Source organism: Stenella coeruleoalba (genome assembly GCF_951394435.1).
Source record: "Stenella coeruleoalba genome assembly, chromosome: 13".
Taxonomy (NCBI): domain Eukaryota; kingdom Metazoa; phylum Chordata; class Mammalia; order Artiodactyla; family Delphinidae; genus Stenella; species Stenella coeruleoalba.
The window spans coordinates 2931522-2948919 of NC_137159.1; the positions used below are offsets into that span (position 1 = coordinate 2931522).

General features: G+C 46.9%; 1 protein-coding gene across 2 annotated transcripts; it reads right to left on the reverse strand.

Moving 5' to 3' along the window:
• Positions 1–99: 99 nt before the first annotated feature.
• LOC307195807 (ashwin) lies at positions 100–17369 on the reverse strand. 2 transcript variants are annotated; one of them, XM_079940295.1, is made up of 5 exons: positions 17242–17369; positions 15111–15277; positions 11982–12363; positions 9597–9671; positions 100–704 (listed from the first exon to the last, which is right to left on the reverse strand). In XM_079940295.1, exons 1-4 carry the CDS (start codon positions 17341–17343, stop codon positions 9615–9617), a joined length of 708 nt encoding a protein of 235 aa, XP_079796421.1. In that variant the 5' UTR covers positions 17344–17369; the 3' UTR covers positions 100–704; positions 9597–9614. The 2 variants fall into 2 exon arrangements, with proteins under 2 accessions (XP_079796421.1, XP_079796420.1); XM_079940294.1 differs by lacking the exon at positions 100–704 and having other exon boundaries at positions 6476–9671.
• Positions 17370–17398: the final 29 nt, after the last annotated feature.

Sequence of the window (17398 nt, forward strand, 5' to 3'; positions counted from 1 at the left end):
CCTGAGGCGGGAAGAGGGTTTTGAGTTTTTGTAATCAGGCGAGGCCAATCAAAGTGTAAAAATCCTTTTGAGTGATACCTTTATAAACGCTTTTCTTTCACTGCATATTTAATTTTTCAGTGCAATTAATGTGTCACGAACTTGAACATTTCCAAGCTACGTACGGTAATGAAGAGTTGGTATGTACAACAGTGTAACTTCCTGTCGTGCGGGGCCCGAAGCAAGATTATATGGCTTACAATAAAGTTACCCAGAGCAAAATCTTTTGCCAGGCGCAGTGTGTGAAGTGGTGATGCAGCATTCAGGTTCTGAGGACGAATAACACTTTCCTGCGGGTGCCACTCATCACTCTGGCGGGCTGGGTGGGTGTCGACTGAAACGGCATCACACCTTTTATTTAAGAGAAAGTCTCAGTTGGAATTTCTTTCTCTTGGAATTCAGTGCTCTGCCTTTGATGCAGTGACACAGGCCCTGCACGTGGGCTAACGGCCTCACAGGCAGCATGGGGTCACTTTTCTGGACAGAGCTCGGGGCCCTCCCATCATCATGGGTCCGGACCTGACAGTGGCCTGCCTTCTCCTCCGTAAATGGAGGGGTGCAGAGGCACACAGGCCCCTCGAGGCCGGAAATGACATCTTGGTCGCCCGTGTAGTTATCAACACCCGGGCAACTGAGGGCATCCTGGGAGACTTCAGCGAGTGTTTCTGAAAAGAAAGACAGTAAAGAGAGAGAGGATCGCTGCCATCAGAATAACACTCTTTTCCGGTAAACCTCTAAAAACGGTTCGCTACTCACTTGACCCAGAAAACCCCATAAAATTGTGCAAATCAAGAGGTTCAAATCTTCATGTTCACTTTAAGAACGCACGTGAAACTGCCCAGGCCGTTAAGGTAGGCACATCCAAAAAACCACCAAAATATCTGAAGGATGTCACCTGACAGAAGCAACGTGTGCCATTCCGTCGTTACGATGGTGGAGCTGGTAGGTGTGCCCAGGCCAAACGGTGGCCCAAAAAGAGTGCTGAATTCTTACTGCACTTGCTCAAAAACGCAGAAAGGAATGCTGAACCTAAGGGCTTGGATGTAGATTCTCTGGTCACTGACCACGTCCAGGTGAACAAAGCCCCCAAGATGTGGCGCAGGACTTCCAGAGCTCACGGTGGGCTCAACCCATACATGAGCTCTCCCTGCCACAGGGGACGAGCCTCACTGAAAAAGGGTAGATTGTCCCTAAAGCAGAAGAGGCGGCTGCACAGGAGAAAAAGGTATCCCAGAAGAAACGGAAGTGACAAAAGCGTATGGCCCAGGAATAAATGCCATAAGAAATAAATGCAAATAAAAGTAAAAAATAGATTAACACTCAGCGCCCCTAGCCTGGCAGTAGTCTGTAAACTCGTCTGGGAAAGAGCAGTTTACAGTTGGGAAGCACTGAGCCAATTTATGAGGTAGGGCATTGCATGCTTCTCTGTTTACAGTAACAGTTGTGACTTTCTGTCTTCAGTTTTCTAAGACAATGCAATATGATAAAATGATAAGCTCTGCAACAGAAAAATCTGGTAGAAATCAAGTCCCGTCTGTGCAGAGCATGCGTGAAGTCAGTTTCTTGACCTGAGCACTGGTCAGTGCGGGAAAGCCTTGATCATGGCTGAGACAGGCCTCTGGATGGACAGTCAGCTGGAGGCTTTGCTTAAGACGAATACCGCCCACCATCCCTTGTGACTTGTTTTGCCAGCTGCTTCTACTTTACGATACAAAAGTAAAAGCATTCTTGCAGATGTGCTTTTGAAAATAAAAATAGCAAACTGTGTTTAGAACAGTAAAAGCCTTCTACATCTTGTGATGGAACGTCTTACCTGCCCCTCATGATAGCCACGGGCACACTAGACAGCCAGCGTTAAATTACCCAACCTTAAATTAACGGTTAGGAGAGTTCCACGTCTAGTAAGTAGCTCCTATTGGGATAATCTTCCCACAGGTTAGAACCACTCTGGACAGAATATTTTTAAAAATTTGAGAACACTGGAGCATGACCCACAGCAGGAGGACTCTGGAGGGGCGTGGGCCCTGGAAGAAGAGGACAACCGGTAGGTTTCCCATTCTTATGGCTTTTAGGTCAGGGCAGGCCCCACAGGGCAGCTACAGCTCTGTTAGAAAACCTGCAGCCTCACCAGCTTGAAGAACCAGAGGCCAGAGTTTGGGACCAACAGCCTCTGGAAAGTGAGATGGAAAATTCTAGAAAAGAGAGCCCCAAGTTATGTGTGTGAAATCCCTACAAATTGCTGGCTGAACCACCAGAATCCAAACAGCCCAGCCAAGCCTCAAAGAACTGACTTCTTTGAGGAGGAACTTCTGGATGGTGGTGTGCACCACCGTCAGCCCAGGTCAGCTGGGCTCAGCTGACCCTCTGCCCAGTGGAACAACCCTTTAGCTGGGGAAACTGTATACAAACTAAATAACGTAAAGTCTCTGAAAATGTTCCTAGCATACAGCACATAGAGAAACATTTATTCAGGAAACTCGACTGCATGTTAACGAGACCAGTGAAGTCTGTGGCATTTGAGCCCCAGCTGATCCCACCCTACCCCCGCTCCCCAGTGTCACGTGACAGAAGCCCTGCTCCAGGTTAGTGCTGCCCGGAAGGGAAGGGCTCCTATGGTTGAGGGCTCTGCCCCAGGGGTGACAGGCTGAGAATTCCGGGGCCCCAACCTCTCATGCGGTGGAGGTTCCACATCCAGAGGGGCAGTCTGAGAAGACCAGGGGCTACCAGTCCCCCCACCCCGACACTTCCCCAGCACCTACCTGGGAGAAGGAGTGTTAACTCTAGGAGAAGCCAACACTGTCCAGCCCCAGGGGGGAGGCAGGCTCTGTGAACTGGCAGCTCTGTGAACCTCTGCAGGAGGGCACTATTTCGTACCAAGAATGGAGAAATCTGCCGGAGGGGACTGTCAAAAACAACAGAGACCTTGGTGGCGAGCAGTCAAGAGGGGGCTGGTGGCTCCATGATACGAACAGCAAAAAGCCAAACGGCAGGCAGGTCTGAAGTTTAACTGAAAGAACTGGGGAAAGAGCTGAGAAGAGCTGTCCTGGGCTCCCACTTAGGCCAGGAGACTGTGGGCATGGACTGGTCTGCACCCACCCACTCAAGAGCAGTCAGAGTGGGACGTGAACAGACTTGAAAGCATTCTCCAAGCCACACGAGCTCCTCAGCAAAGAGCAGAGGTCTTAACTAGCTCAAGGTGCTTACACAGATCCTCCAACCAAACACTGCTGAACGTGTGTTATAAACACGTTCAAAGAGGGACTTCCCTGATGGCGCAGTGGTTAAGAATCCGCCTGCTGATGCAGGGGACACAGGTTCGATCCCTGGTCCAGGAAGATCCCACATGCTGCAGAGTAACTAATCCTGTGTGCCACAACTACTGAGCCTGTGCTCTAGAGCCCACGAGCCACAACTACTGAGCCCTCGTGCCACAACTACGGAAGCCCGTGTGCCTAGAGCCTGTGCTCCACAACAAGAGAAGCCACCACAATGAGAAGCCTGCGCACCGCAATGAAGAGTAGCCCCTGCTCGCCGCAACTGGAGAAAGCCCTTGCACAGAAATGAAGACCCATCACAGACAAAAAACCAAAAAAACCAAAAAAACCAAAAAAAAAAACGAAAAAAACATGCTCAAAGAACTAAAGGAAACCACATTTACAGAATTGAAGGAATGTGCGTGGGAACAATCACTCATCAGACAGGGAATAACCAAAAACGAATAAACATGATAGAAAAGAATCAAGTGGACGGCTTCCCTGGTGGCACAGTGGTTGAGAGTCTGCCTGCCGATGCAGGGGACACGGGTTCACGCCCCGGTCCGGGAAGATCCCACATGCCGCGGAGCGGCTGGGCCCGTAAGCCATGGCCGCTGAGCCTGCACGTCCGGAGCCTGTGCTCCGTAACAGGAGAGGCCACAACAGTGAGAGGCCCGTGTACCGCAAAAAAAAAAAAAAAAAAAGAATCAAGTGGAAATTCTGTAGTGGAAAAGTATATTAGCCAGAATGAAGAAATTCACTAGAGGGGTCAATAGTAGATTTGACTTGGGAGAAGATAAAAAATCAGTGAACTTCAAGATGGATCAACAAAGATTATGAAACTGAAAAACAGAGAATAAAGGAAAATGAACAGAGAAATGTGGACATCACTAAATGAAGCAACATATGCATAATGGGAACACCAGGGAGAGAGAGAAAAGGGACAGAAAAAATGGTTAAGAATTAATGGCCAGAAACTTCCCCCCAGTTCAATTAAAAACATTCATCTAAAAATACACATCCAGGACTTCCCTGGTGGTCCAGTGGTTGGGACTCTGCACTTCCACTGCAGGGGGCACAGGTCTGATCCCTGGTTGGGGAACTAAGATCCGGCACGCTGTAAGATCCCTGGTTGGGGAACAGCCAAAAAAATAAAATAAAAACACATCCACAAAGCATGACAAACTCAAAGCAGGAAAAATGCAGAGAGATCCATCAGACACATCACAGTCTAAACGCTGAAAGCCAAAGATAAAAGGAAACATGTGGAACGCGAACCACGGCTTGAGCTGCCACACCCGCCTCTGGTCCCACCACACACAACACCTGCCTCTGCCTACCCCGCACCTACCCACCCACCCTCTATCAGTGGAATCACTGCAATGCACAATATTTCTGACTGGCTCTAAAATAATACAGTTCTTTGATAATCCTTTACATTAAGCAAGACTTTTATCAAATTAGAAGAAACGTTCTGTGTATCGTTGGCCCACAGGCTAAATCCTGCCTACCACCTGTTTTCTTAAAAATTTATACTGGAACACAGCCATGGCCATTCATCTATGTACTGCATGGCCCACAAGGCCTAAAATTTTTACTATCTGACCCTTTACAGAAAGTTTGCCAACCTTGCTCTGTATCTTGATCTGGACAGTGTTTTTTTATATACATATATTCATAAATACATATATATGTAGATTCACTGAGCTGTATAAGACTTTTAAAAGTCATAGTATTTTATGATATCTCAATCAAAATAAAAAAATTTTAAACGTGTTACACTTTTTAGTTTCTGTACTTAAGTCATTTTTTTTTTTTTTTTTTTTTTTTTTTTGCAGTACACAGGCCTCTCACTGCTGTGGCCTCTCCCATTGCGGAGCACAGGCTCTGGACGCGCAGGCTCAGCGGCCATGGCTCACGGGCCCAGCCGCTCCGCGGCATTTGGGATCTTCCCAGACCGGGGCACGAACCCATGTCCCCTGCATCGGCAGGCAGACTCAACCACTGCGCCACCACGGAAGCTCTATTAGCCATATTTTTAAAATGAATATTTTAATTCAAATATGCTAAAACAAAAACTTAGATAATTTTACTAGATAAAAAAATGTTTAGGGCTATTATATATACTTATTGAACTAGTCTTATTTCAGTCTTCTGATTAAACTGAACGCTTGGTTAAGTCTGAACACAGTTAACAAAGAGCTTCCAATTGCTCTTAGAATCAAATCCGAAGTCCTTACACGGCCCGTTTAAGTCCTGTGTAACCTGGCTCCTGGCCCCCTGCTTTGGGGTCATTTCATACTAGCGTCCCAAGTCTCTCACTGATCCTAGCCACACCAGCCTTTCTGCCGTGAAATCCTGTCCAGCCTCAGGGCTCCACTCTGCCCCTGGCTGGCATCTGAGTTATCCAGGGCCAGGAGCAAAGCACTCCAACACCTGGTGGCTTTGTACACCCCTCACTCTGCTCCCTCATGGCTCCGAGTCAGCTGCCTGGGCTGCTCTCACCTGGCAGCAAGTGGGGAAGGGTGACGAGCGGTCCCAGGTCTGGGGGTTAGTGCTGGCTGCTGGCTGGGACACGTTTCTCCCACAGCCTTTTCCCACGGCTGCTGCAGGGCTCCACGAGTGAGAAGCACCAGTTTGATCAACACAAACTACCAGGCCAGGCCACACCCAGCAGGGGACACGGACTCCGCCTTCGACGGGAGAAGCAACAAAGACCATGCAGCCCTTTAAAACCCACCGCCAACAGGAAGCTCTTCCGGAAAGCTTTCCAAAACCGCCTTCCCTAAAGCATCATCTCTTCTCGGAGGCCCTCCCTAACCACTCCTCGCCCTCCCCCCATCCCTCAACTGTTTCATGACTGATTTTCTTCCCGTCATTCACTGAGCAGGAACTTGCTAACGCACGTCTTTAACTCTCCTGCCTCAGTAGGGAAGACAACCGAGTTCAGCGCCACAGCACCGAGCACGTGAGCCAGCAAAGGGCACTTTAGTAAAAAACTATCTAAATGGAAATGAGATTTTTTCGTCTCTTCTGTCCAGACAAAAAATGAAAGATCTACTTTTAAGTTCGAGGTATTAAAGTTACCGGAGGCTTTTCCAAGTTAATTAGTTAATTTAGAGCTTCAGTCTCCAACTTTAAGATACCAGTTAAAAACATTAACCTTTTCAAGATCACTCCCAACACAAATAACCCCCCGACCGAACCTCTGGCCAGTGCCCCCCTGGTAGGAAAGCTTGCACAGGACAGGTCCGGGGGACTGTGTCTCCACCCCACGAAGTGCAGTGGCCGCCAGCGAGTCAGTCGCGCAGGAGGCCTCCCGTACAGCAGGCTGCCCTGGCGACCCAGCGCCTCCCGCAGGCCCAAGACGCGGCTGGACTATTGGCACCAGGGCTGAGCCCCACTGACCTGGGCACAGAAGGCTGTACTGTAAAGAATAAACAACACTTTTTGACATAGTTTAGTGAAATGGAAAGAGATCAAATCACTACAGAGTGTGTTTCCATTTTATTTTTTTGTGAATGAGAAACCTACTCAATAATTTTATTCCTTTTATTTAAATAAGGATAAGGCTCCTTAAAAGACTTTTTACATACAAAAATGTACATTACAAGGTTAACCTTTCTGTACCGAATTACAAAACCTGCACAGGCATTTAATGGAAAGAGCACAACACTTACAAACGCCGTGACCGTTCTGGAGCCTCAGAACTACTGAGGTCCCACAGTAGTAAACAAAGGAAGCTCTTACATACATATGATTTAATCCACTGGCAGTTTCACTTAATGTAAGTTTTTAACAGGTTGTTGCTATTAAATGAGTCTCTAGATCAGTTTTAGCATCACCTCTCAAAACTTAAGTTAACCAAAACACTCTTTCAAACAATAACTGCAATCATGAAGAATTTTAATACTAGCAGAAATACCACAGCCTCCCCGCAGTAGTTGAGCCAGCCTTGCAGAGCGCCTGGCAGCCGCCCTGGTAAACCACCCCGCCTCCAGAGCCGCTGCGGCAATTCAGCGCCCGGTGCCGCAGGGCCCTGAGACTCGCAGACCCCCGCAGCAGCGTCTGCGGTCCTCAAGAAGCACGGCGCTCGCCTAGCCCCGGCCCCAGCGATAAGCGGGCCGAGCAACACAACTTGTAAACCTAAGCCTGGAGCTCAGGGTCTGCAGGGTGACGGAGAAGGAGCAGAGAAAGTGAGCTGTGGGGGAGGGGAGAGTAAGAGAAAGGAAAACAGAGAACAAAGTGGGGGGGGGGGGAAGAACAGGACCAGCTGCTAAGGGCAGGAAGTGGACACATGCCTATTCCCTGGGAGCCACCTGACTCGACCGACTGCCCTTCGCTGACCCCAGGAAGGGCTCCAAGCCACCAGATGAGCCCACACTAGGGAGCGAGGGGGGGTCCAGGTGTGCGCCGTTCACACCAAGGCCGTGGAAGCTCTAAAGCCCACAGAGCACCACCTCGGATCCCTACCGTGGCCCACGGAGCTGCGTCCGCGCACTGCGAGGAGGCCTAGCGCTCGGATGTCAGTGTACGTGACACACGGCACAGGGCTGAGGCTTCTCCACTTTTCAAACTCAAAATAGCTCACTAATATGCTGCTATATGAGCACTGATTCTGAATGTTCATAATATAAACTTCAATTTGAAGCAACAATGTTACACAGTTCAGCTGTTATTACCAACCTACTCTGTAAGTTAAATATACAAATTAAAAATTAATTTTATTGAGTAACTAAAAACAAGTTTCCACTGACTTAAAACTGTCAAATGGCTAACTCTCTCTTAACTAAGAGAGAAATGCAGATGGAAGCAGAAGAGACAACAGAATGTAGAATATACTTTGTCATTCTACCCTGAAATCTGCACTTTTAAAAGCTCCCTTAACACACAGCTGTGTATAGGATTATGGCTGTCCTTCAACAATATTCCAAATATCAGCCCTGCAGACAACCAAACATTTAACAATTTAGCATAACATTAACAACTTATGCCACACTCAGTGTCTTTCATTTTCGTCTTACCGGTATGGATTTATAGTCTGGATAAAGGCAGAAAGGCTAAAAACTGTAGGGTTAAAGTTTTAGTACAGTACTTACCTGCAAGGCTGAATTAATTTTTTGTAAGGCTATTCAACAGCTGAACTAAAATGCTTGTTTTAACATATCAAAAAAGGAATGGATTGCTCTAAAAAGTGTTGAAAGGCAAACCCCATTCGGAGATCAGTCGTACGAGGGAAGAGTATAAAGTACCCTTGGCCTTGGTTAGAAATACACAGCAGCAAGTGGACACCAGAACTCGTGAACCTGACTTCTGCTACACAACTGGAGTGACACCACTTAACACCAACGAAACCTCAGCAGTGCCTCCGCGGGTGCCGGGCCCTGCCCCCACGCTGCTCTCTCGTGACCTCCGACTCAGCAAACCCCCTTCTGCAGACTGCACACGCGCTGAGTTCCCCTCACTGCCAGGCTTCCTGGATTCTCAGGTTCTAGAATTCTACCCACCCTTCCTATCCTGTAAGCTTTCTGTCATCAGGTACCACCTCTAAAGTGATTACTTCCCCTGAAGAGTTTGAAGTCGGCCTCATTTGGAAAAGATTAAGCTCCCAGGAGAGAGTGATACAGGAGCTGAGAGGGAGGTCAGAGCCACCGCGAGAAGAGGGGCAGGGCTGCCACATGACAGGAGCGTCCAAGGGCTGGGCCGGTCTACTCACAAGAAGTCAATTCACAATTAGAGGGAAGGAGCGATAGCAAGCACTGGTTCCCCTTCTGATTTTTAGGGAAAGAGGCAACATGAGCACTTAAAGAACAGCCATTTTATCTGTATATCTGGACAGCTTTCCACGGGGAACCTTGCGGAGGAGTCTGGCAGAATTCACTAGAATATTGCAATGAATTGTTATTTTCTTTTGCTTGGGAAAAGAAATGAAAATTGTGAACTTCTAAAATATCCGAGTTTAAAAAACCTCAAATTTCCCCAAAGACCAAAAGAGACTAATGCGACTAATTCCTAAAATTCATCAAATGCTTTATACCAGACTTGCAGCTAATTGAGTAGGGCCAATATAAATGATTTATACTAAATCATTTGTTTAAAAAGATTGTTTCCTAATTGGAGCATGAAAGGCAAGATTTCTTCCCCCCAAAGGAAGGAAAAGGAGGGAAAAAGGAAAGGAAAGGACTTTATTTTTTTGAACCTAATTTAAACCTCTTAAGAAAATTCCACAATAATCAGGATCTCTGTAAATACTGTCAGTAAATGTGAACTTGTTTGAAAAACTACAGTTACAGTTATATTTACGTTTTTGGAAACTTTCCTTCACGGCCACGTAACATGCTGTATCTTCCTCTTTGCTTCTGGGGGCTTCAGGTTATTCTGAAAAGACATGAGAAGAAGTCAGTTTACACTTGCAGAAATGTCAGAGAATACCCAAAAGGCACATTTTAAACCACCAAGCTTGACCACTGAGGCAGAAACGGTGGGGCACTGCTGCCACCTGGTGGGGAAGGTGAGGAAATAAGGCAAGCCCCGGGCTCCCGTTTTGCCAGCTGTGGTTCTCAGATGTTTACCCTGCAGACTCACCCACGGTAAAGTTGACCAACTAACCAACATGCCCAGGCCTGGGCCCTATCGCAGAACCGACTCAGTCAGCGGCCACGGGAGGGGGCTGGGACGAGGCTCCGGCTCTGGCCAGGTTTTCTGGAAGCCCCTCGAGGTGACCTCAGGCACATGCGGAGTTGAGAACCACTGACTGCTCCCAACCTGCTTCCTCCCTGCCGAGCCCATCTCCTCCCAACCTCACAATCTAAGACTTTAATACAAGATTTAAAAGAGAAAAAAATCACACCTCTGAAACAGTAAAAGCTTTCTGGATAGAAAAATGCTTTCCAAGAGACTGGGGAAAAACTCCTCGAAGCTCACTCTTATCCCAATATTCACGGTCTGGACTGCTTGTCCCGCTCACCCCACAGGAGTGACGGGTGAGGGCAGAGGCAGCACGGTGCCGTCAGGAGTGCGTCCGCTGAGGCCACACAGACCTGGATTCAAACTGCAGGCTGGCCACTTACTGACTCTGGAACCTGGACAAGGTCATTTAGGTTATTTAAGCTTCTTTGCCCTCATCTGTGAAAGGGGAAAAGCTATTGCACCTCCTTCACAGGGTTGCTGGAAGGAGTCAGTGAAGAACTAACACGAGAACTTGGGGCGGTTCAGATACAGAGCAGCTTTCTTTCTCCAGGGTCTGCTATTTTAGATTTTTTTTTTAATTAATTAATTAATTTAATTCTTGGCTGCGTTGGGTCTTCGTTGCTGTGCGCGGGCTTTCCCTAGATGCGGCAAGCGGGGGCTACTCTTCGTTGCAGTGCGCAGGCTTCTCATTGTGGTGGCTTCTCTTGTTGCGGAGCACGGGCTCTAGGCACATGGGCTTCAGTAGTTAATGCTCGCAGGCTCTAGAGCGCAGGCTCAGTAGTTGTGGTGCACGGGCTTTGTTGCTCCACAGCATGTGGGATCTTCCTGGACCAGGGCTTGAACCCGTGTCCCCTGCATTGGCAGGCGGATTCTTAACCACTGCGCCACCAGGGAAGCCCCAGGTCTGCTATTTTAGAAGGTCTGAACCACTCAGAGTTTTGCTCCCTTTGACACACAACTTGAAGATGATAATAAAGCCAAAGTATACTTACAGGAATGCTATGGATGGAATGTTTGTGTCCCCTCAGAATTGTGCTGAAACCTAATCCCCCATGTGATGGTACCTGGAGGCGGGGCCTTTGGGAGGCGGGGTCTTTGGGAGGCGCGGCCTTTGGGAGGCGCTTATGTCATGAGGGTGGAGCCTCATGAAGGGGTTTAGTGCCCCCATAAGGGACCCCAGAGAGCTCCCCTGCCCCTTCTGCCATGTGAGGACACAGTGAAAAGCAGCTGACTCTGAACCAGGAAGTGGGCCCTACCAGACACTGAATCTGCCAGCACCTTGATTTTGGACTTCCAGCCTCCAGAACTGTAGGAAATAAGTGTTTATTGCTTGAGCCACCAGTCAATGGTATTTTTTGTTATACCAGCCTGAATGAACTAAAATAAGGAATAAAAGCTATAAAACTGCTGCATGTTTAAAAGTGAAATCACTTTTCTGAGAAGACTATGGGAAGATCAAATATATATAGATATGTAAAATCTCATAATTAAACTCAAAATAAACCACGGTAACTACAGCAATCTGCCGTACGAAATCCAGGCATCCAAATGCTAAGTCTACTAGAGCGCAACAGAGGAGACTCCAGCCTTCTAAAGACAGGCACGTGTGAGGGGTGGAGGAGGCAAGGGGTAACTCCTAGAGATGCTGGTGTGATTTCAAGGTAAGTGCAAAACAGACTTAAGGTCAAGCTCTAAAATGCTACTTAATAAATGTGCGACCCTGGGCAACTGAGTTAATGTTCTAAGCCTTGCTAACAAAGGACTATTTCTCTCTTTTAGTTCCAAGATAGTTAAAGGATCTAAGTGAGGAAAATCTAGGAAAACGGCCTAAGAGACATTCTCTTTACACATTTTAAGCAGAAATAAACTGAGTGCACTTTAAGAAACATTAGCTTATCATCATGGAGTCCAGGACTCAAACACACGAGAAATGAGGTGCACAAGTGAGCCGGATCACTGCCGGGCTGGAGAACGATTACACGTCCTGTCCACACTCACCGCGGCCTCGGCCTCGGCCTCCTCCCTGGGAGCGGCGCGCTTTAACTTCACCGGAGTACTGCCTACAGGCGACAGAGGCGGCGACTTCACAGGGCCGGAAGGACTTTTCCTATGTGTTAAGTCATGGTTCTGTTTAGTGTCATTATTACTGTGTTCCATTCTATTGTTCGTAGGCAAATTGGAAGACAAAATTAGGGGTGAAACACCTGAAGAGGAATCTGACAATTTTCGAAAGGCATTACTGGTAGCACCGGCCTGAGGCCGGGACTTGAGTCGGTCATTGTCTCCGTTCTCCGTCTTCTTCACTTTTATGCTTGTACTTGTTGAACTCCCGTCAAACACGATGAGGGGTCTTTTCCGAAACCCGTCTGCAGTGCTACTCCTGAAATCGGAGAGATGTGTCATGAAAAATACCCTCTGGACAGCAAACCAGTTCCCTGGGACTCAAAGGTAAAACAATGACCAAAAAAGATTTATTGATAAGACTAATCTATTCTAAGTAGGACTACTGGAAATAGGACTACAAGAAATGCAGTTTTCTATGATTAGTTTAAGTGAAATGATAATTTTCCAGTGCTTTTAAGTTTAAAATATTTATTGACAAAAATTTAAAGTTACCTTTCATGTGTACATAGTTATTTTTAAAGCATCAATCCACCAACTAACCCCAAAACTTAAAACAGGATTTCCTAGTAACAAAAAAATTTTTTTTTTAATTTTTAAAAATCACCATCCTATTGATAGGGTTATCTTACCCATGTATCAATGATTATTTAGAAAGGAAACAGATTATAAAACTATACTAAACTACCATAATGGCAGTCTACAAACAACGGGACAGGACATCCTACTCCATTCATTAAAGGTCTTTAAAGCCACGGCATCTTCTAAACTAACTGTAACTGTAACATTTGTATAATTTTAAGTTTATAACTTGGCAGGTCTTCACATTTAGCTTCCGAAAACCTAACTTCCACTCTTAATCATAAAGATGAATAATAAAAGCATTCATTTGTTCATTATTAATTATACCTCAAATGATCTGTTTATTTAAAATAAACATGGTAAAAGAACTTGAGTCATCAGGAAGAGCACTTCAGCTCTGCTGCTCAGGGGCCAGCAGCTTCAGCACCATCTCGGAGCTCAAAAGAAATGCAGCACCTGGGCTGTGACCTGCACCGATGCAGAATCTGCATTTTACCCAGATCCTAGGTGACTGGCCAGACTCACCAATTCTTAGGTCACCAGTGAACACCATTTGGTAGAAGATGAAAAACAAGCTCAATGTCCACCCACTGCCACCTCAGAGGGGAACAGACAGCAGGACTGAGGGCAGGACACTCCGGCTGGGGAGAGGCCGGCCTAAGACTCAGGACCACGCTGAAGCTGGAGAAGCGCTGCAGCGAGAGCCGGGCCTGCGTGGTGTGCCCTGGGGGACACCGGAGCCCCTCTGGAGCTCAGCTCCTCCGGGAAAAGCATCAGCAATTCAAAAAGGCCTGATGGTCTCTTAGATCCTTCCAGCTTTAATGCTCTGATTTGAGAGTCAAACTGTGATGTTTACAAACAGTCAAAGACCCTTTCCAAAATGATATAGAGGAATTAAGAGGGATTACCATAGGAAGTAAAACATAATAGTATTGAAAGCTTTGCTTACGACCATGTGCCTGAATGTGCAGGTCAAGAAGAAAATACTTTCTTAACAAGAGTCAGCAAAAATAAATTAAAGGTATACACGGCATAATTCACAGGTTTACAACAGTTAACACTAATACACGGCCTGTAACCACGGAGTTAAAGTGATGCTCACCCTGAACTGAATGTGCTCCTGACCAACAGTGACACTGCACACACATCTGTTCTCCAAAAGACTATACGCAGATGAGCACACGTTACGTTCTTCAACTATTCTCAGACTTGGGGAGCGATCTCCCTATCAGTCATGAATTTTTCTTTGTACCTAGAGATTAAAGCCACTAACTCAGAGCCCGCGCTCTCCTCACCCAGCCCTCTCACTCCATCTTCCCCCACTTTCTCTAGTGCACTGCCTGTGATAGTAAGGCTCTGAAAAGAAATTCAGCAATTAATCAATAGCACCCACTTGTGATAAACAGACACAAGAAAAGAAATAATTAGCCCATTTAGGGATCTTAGGATACTTGGTCCTCACTAACCAGCTACACTGATTAGTTAAATGTAACTTTCTTTATAAAAGGAAATTCATTTGCTTGTGGTTTTATGAAAAATTTTCTGGAATTTAAAACTTTAAAATAGTATACCTGAAGCTACACGACCATCTCTTCATTTCTATTTTATTCGAAGACCTCAGAGTCTTATCTGACTCCACTTTTTTCTGACAATTCAACAAATCTTATTGGCTCTGCCTCCAAAACACATCCAGACCCCAACCGCTTCTTACCAAGTCCACTACTTCAGTCAAAGTCACTGCCATCTGCTGCTAGGATTACAGCACAACCCCTTAAGTGGTTTCCCTATTCCCCTCCCCCAACCTTAAATCATTTCTCAGTACAGCAGCCAAAGTAAACCTCTTAAAATGTACATCAGATGGTGTCATCACTCTGCTCAAAATTCTCCGATGGCTCTCATCTCAGAGCAAAGCCAAGGTTCTTACGACTGACCACCTCCTGCACTCACCCCTGTGCACCTCCTTCCCTGCTCTGCCCTTGATTCTCCCTGCCCAGCCTGATGGCCTCTGGGCTGTTCCTGGCACATCGTGTGGACACACTCCTGACCAGGTTCTCAGGTTCGGCCTGGGACGCTGGCTTGCCCTCCACTTTCTACAGGTCTCTCTACTGAAATGTCACTTCTCAGTGAAGTTGTTCCTGGCCACTTTAGGTAAATTGTCATCCCTTTCCCTGTTTCACTTCTCCCTTAGCATTTACCACAATGTAGCATACCTTGTATTTTACTTAACTTTTTTATTGTGTTTCTCCCAATTAAAATATGAGCAAGGAATTCTGTCAGTTTTATTCAGGCTACAGCACAGTACCTGGTACTCAATAAACAGTCGCTGAGTCAATATTGTTTAGCTAAGTTTATCTGGGGAAAAAAGAAAAGCAAAATTGTTTAGTCATATAAGATAAGACGGTAACCAGAACGACGGAAAAGTACCTTTTCGTCTCATTTTTTATCTCATGTTGGTCTCTTTTCTTTTCCATCACCTTCCCCCATCTATTCTTTGGCAAATCTCTCTGAGGCAGTGGTATTGCATGCTGAACATAAAGATCGGTCAGACTGTCTTTGTTTACTCTCATGTCATTTTCAACAGTTATGTTCTTCTGTAAAAAAGGAAACAAAAGTAATTTCAAAACACCACCTCTCATTTTAATAACTAACCAACTGCCCACCTAACAGGGTAAAACACGACTGCTTAAATTACAAGTATAAAACCATTTTCACGTTTAGACATATGCCTAACATTCTATATGATACTGCAAGAAACAGTATTACAGAGACACTAAGCTCTTCAAAGTTTTGGTTCAGCTTCATCTTAAAGACAGCGGTCATATGTCCTCAGTGCGACAAGGACAGCTGTCCACACTGCTCAGCCCACACAGGAGGCATAAAGACCATTTCCAGTAGCAGCATCTTAATCTATGAACAAAACTGAAAATGAGGGACTTTCTGGGGAGACCAGACAAAAGAAAACAAACAATGATAACAATTACTACATCCTGTCAAAAAGTTATCTAGAGTGTTACTATCATGATCAGATTAGCGGGCTGGAGGTCTCACCCTGTATATTATTCCCCATGTTTCCCTAATAGTGCTTCTTAAACTGAAGTTCACCACCCAGACTTCAATGGCTCTGCGGATGGAAGCTGCATTCCCCTTACTGATGATGGTCCTGATAACAGCACACACTAGAACAAGCGGCCCCTCATGTCTGTACCAGTCCTTTCAATGGCTCCCAGTCATCGTCCAACTATCCCTCTCTGCATCACCTCACTTTCCGATTCATTCTCAACAGAAAACATACAGCAGACACATAGGAGCAGTTACGGATAGAGTTGGATTTAGGAAGGAAAATAAGATGGAAAGGAGATTGTGGGCTCAACAATTCAGAAAGGCGTGGAAACGTTTGTGCTTAGAACTGACAAAACAAATCCAATCTGCCCTCTGATAAATTGATCCCCTTTCCTTTTGTTCTTCAAAATTTAAAAGCACAAATTTTACTTCTTTTATCTCTCATACTGGACCATTCTTTATTATCAAGTGTCACCTGTACTCACTCAGAAGAACGGGGAAACGCTAGGGCGTCTCTTGGACAACATTCCTACGGAATCCATAAACACCTTAGTTAGGGAAGCACTGCCCCAGGACAGTGATTCTCAAACTGTGGTCTCTGGACCAGCAGCAAGAACTCGTTAAAAATGGCAACTTCCAGGCCACACCCCAAACTACTGAATCTGAAACTCTGGATATGAAGCCCAGCAGTCTGTGCTTTCACAAGCTCCGGGGTGACTGTGACCTACCTAAAAAGTTTGAGAACCACAGGTAAGAAAGGTAACTGACATCCCTAAAATAATCTACTTAGCAGGGGAGCTTGAGGAAACCAGAGCAACAGTACCGAGGGAGGAAAAAAACACAAGGAAAACAACAAAACATGCTACTTAAACCCCTTCAAAAGCTTTCGGTAATTCTCTACCACTTTGAACAAAACTCATCACTTCTTTGGTCTTATTTCTCTTCTGCTATCAAAGGCCACACCAGCTGAAAAAGAGCAAACGCTGCACTGAGAGCCAGTTCGCCTGTCTGCACCATCTACCAACGGTGTGACCTCACAGAAGTGATGCCACTTCTCTGGGACTCAGTTTCCCCATCTTTGAACGCAGTGAGAGTGGAGAACAGTCGATTTCTCCGATGCCCTCCAGCCCTGGCAGTCGGGGACCGCCAGCCGTCTTTTCCGTTCTTCTACGACCTACCCCAGCCCCTCTCTTCGGAGGCTCTTGTTTACATCCAGGCCGCGGGGGTCGCCTGGACTCCCCTTTCCGAGTCACCAGGACCCAAAAACGTAAGTCCTAACTCCCGGGAGTTCCTGATATTCTGAGGACGTCTCTCTCCCGGACAGGGTAGTGAGGAGACCCGGCCGGCCCGAGCGGGGCGGAGAGAAGCTCGACCTGGCGGCAGGCGTGCCGGCGTGCCGGCGGCGGGTGTGTCCGGCGCCGCCGAGGACTCCCCGGGGCGAGCTCAAGTCCCAGCGCCTCCCCCAAGCAGGCCCGCCCGCCCCGGCGCGCCGCACCTGCTCCAAGGTGAGAAGAAGGAACTCCTGGGACAGCAGCTCCGGGTGCAGCAACAGCTCCGAATCGGGGCAGCTGCGACCGCCCACATCCCCCGCCATCATCGTCGCCAGGAGACCCCGGCCGGCTACCCACAAGGCCCCGCGAGGAAGCGTCCCG

What these genes read in the sequence shown, in the direction of transcription:
- LOC307195807 (XM_079940295.1), bottom strand. Translation starts at nt 17,343, where the DNA reads ATGATGGCGGGGGATGTGGGCGGTCGCAGCTGCCCCGATTCGGAGCTG. An exon ending in ATAAAAAATGAGACGAAAAG is followed by an intron (nt 12,364 to 15,110) that starts GTACTTTTCCGT and finishes CTCCGATTTCAG; the next exon opens with GAGTAGCACTGCAGACGGGT. An exon ending in AGGCCGAGGCCGAGGCCGCG is followed by an intron (nt 9,672 to 11,981) that starts GTGAGTGTGGAC and finishes ATGTCTTTTCAG; the next exon opens with AATAACCTGAAGCCCCCAGA.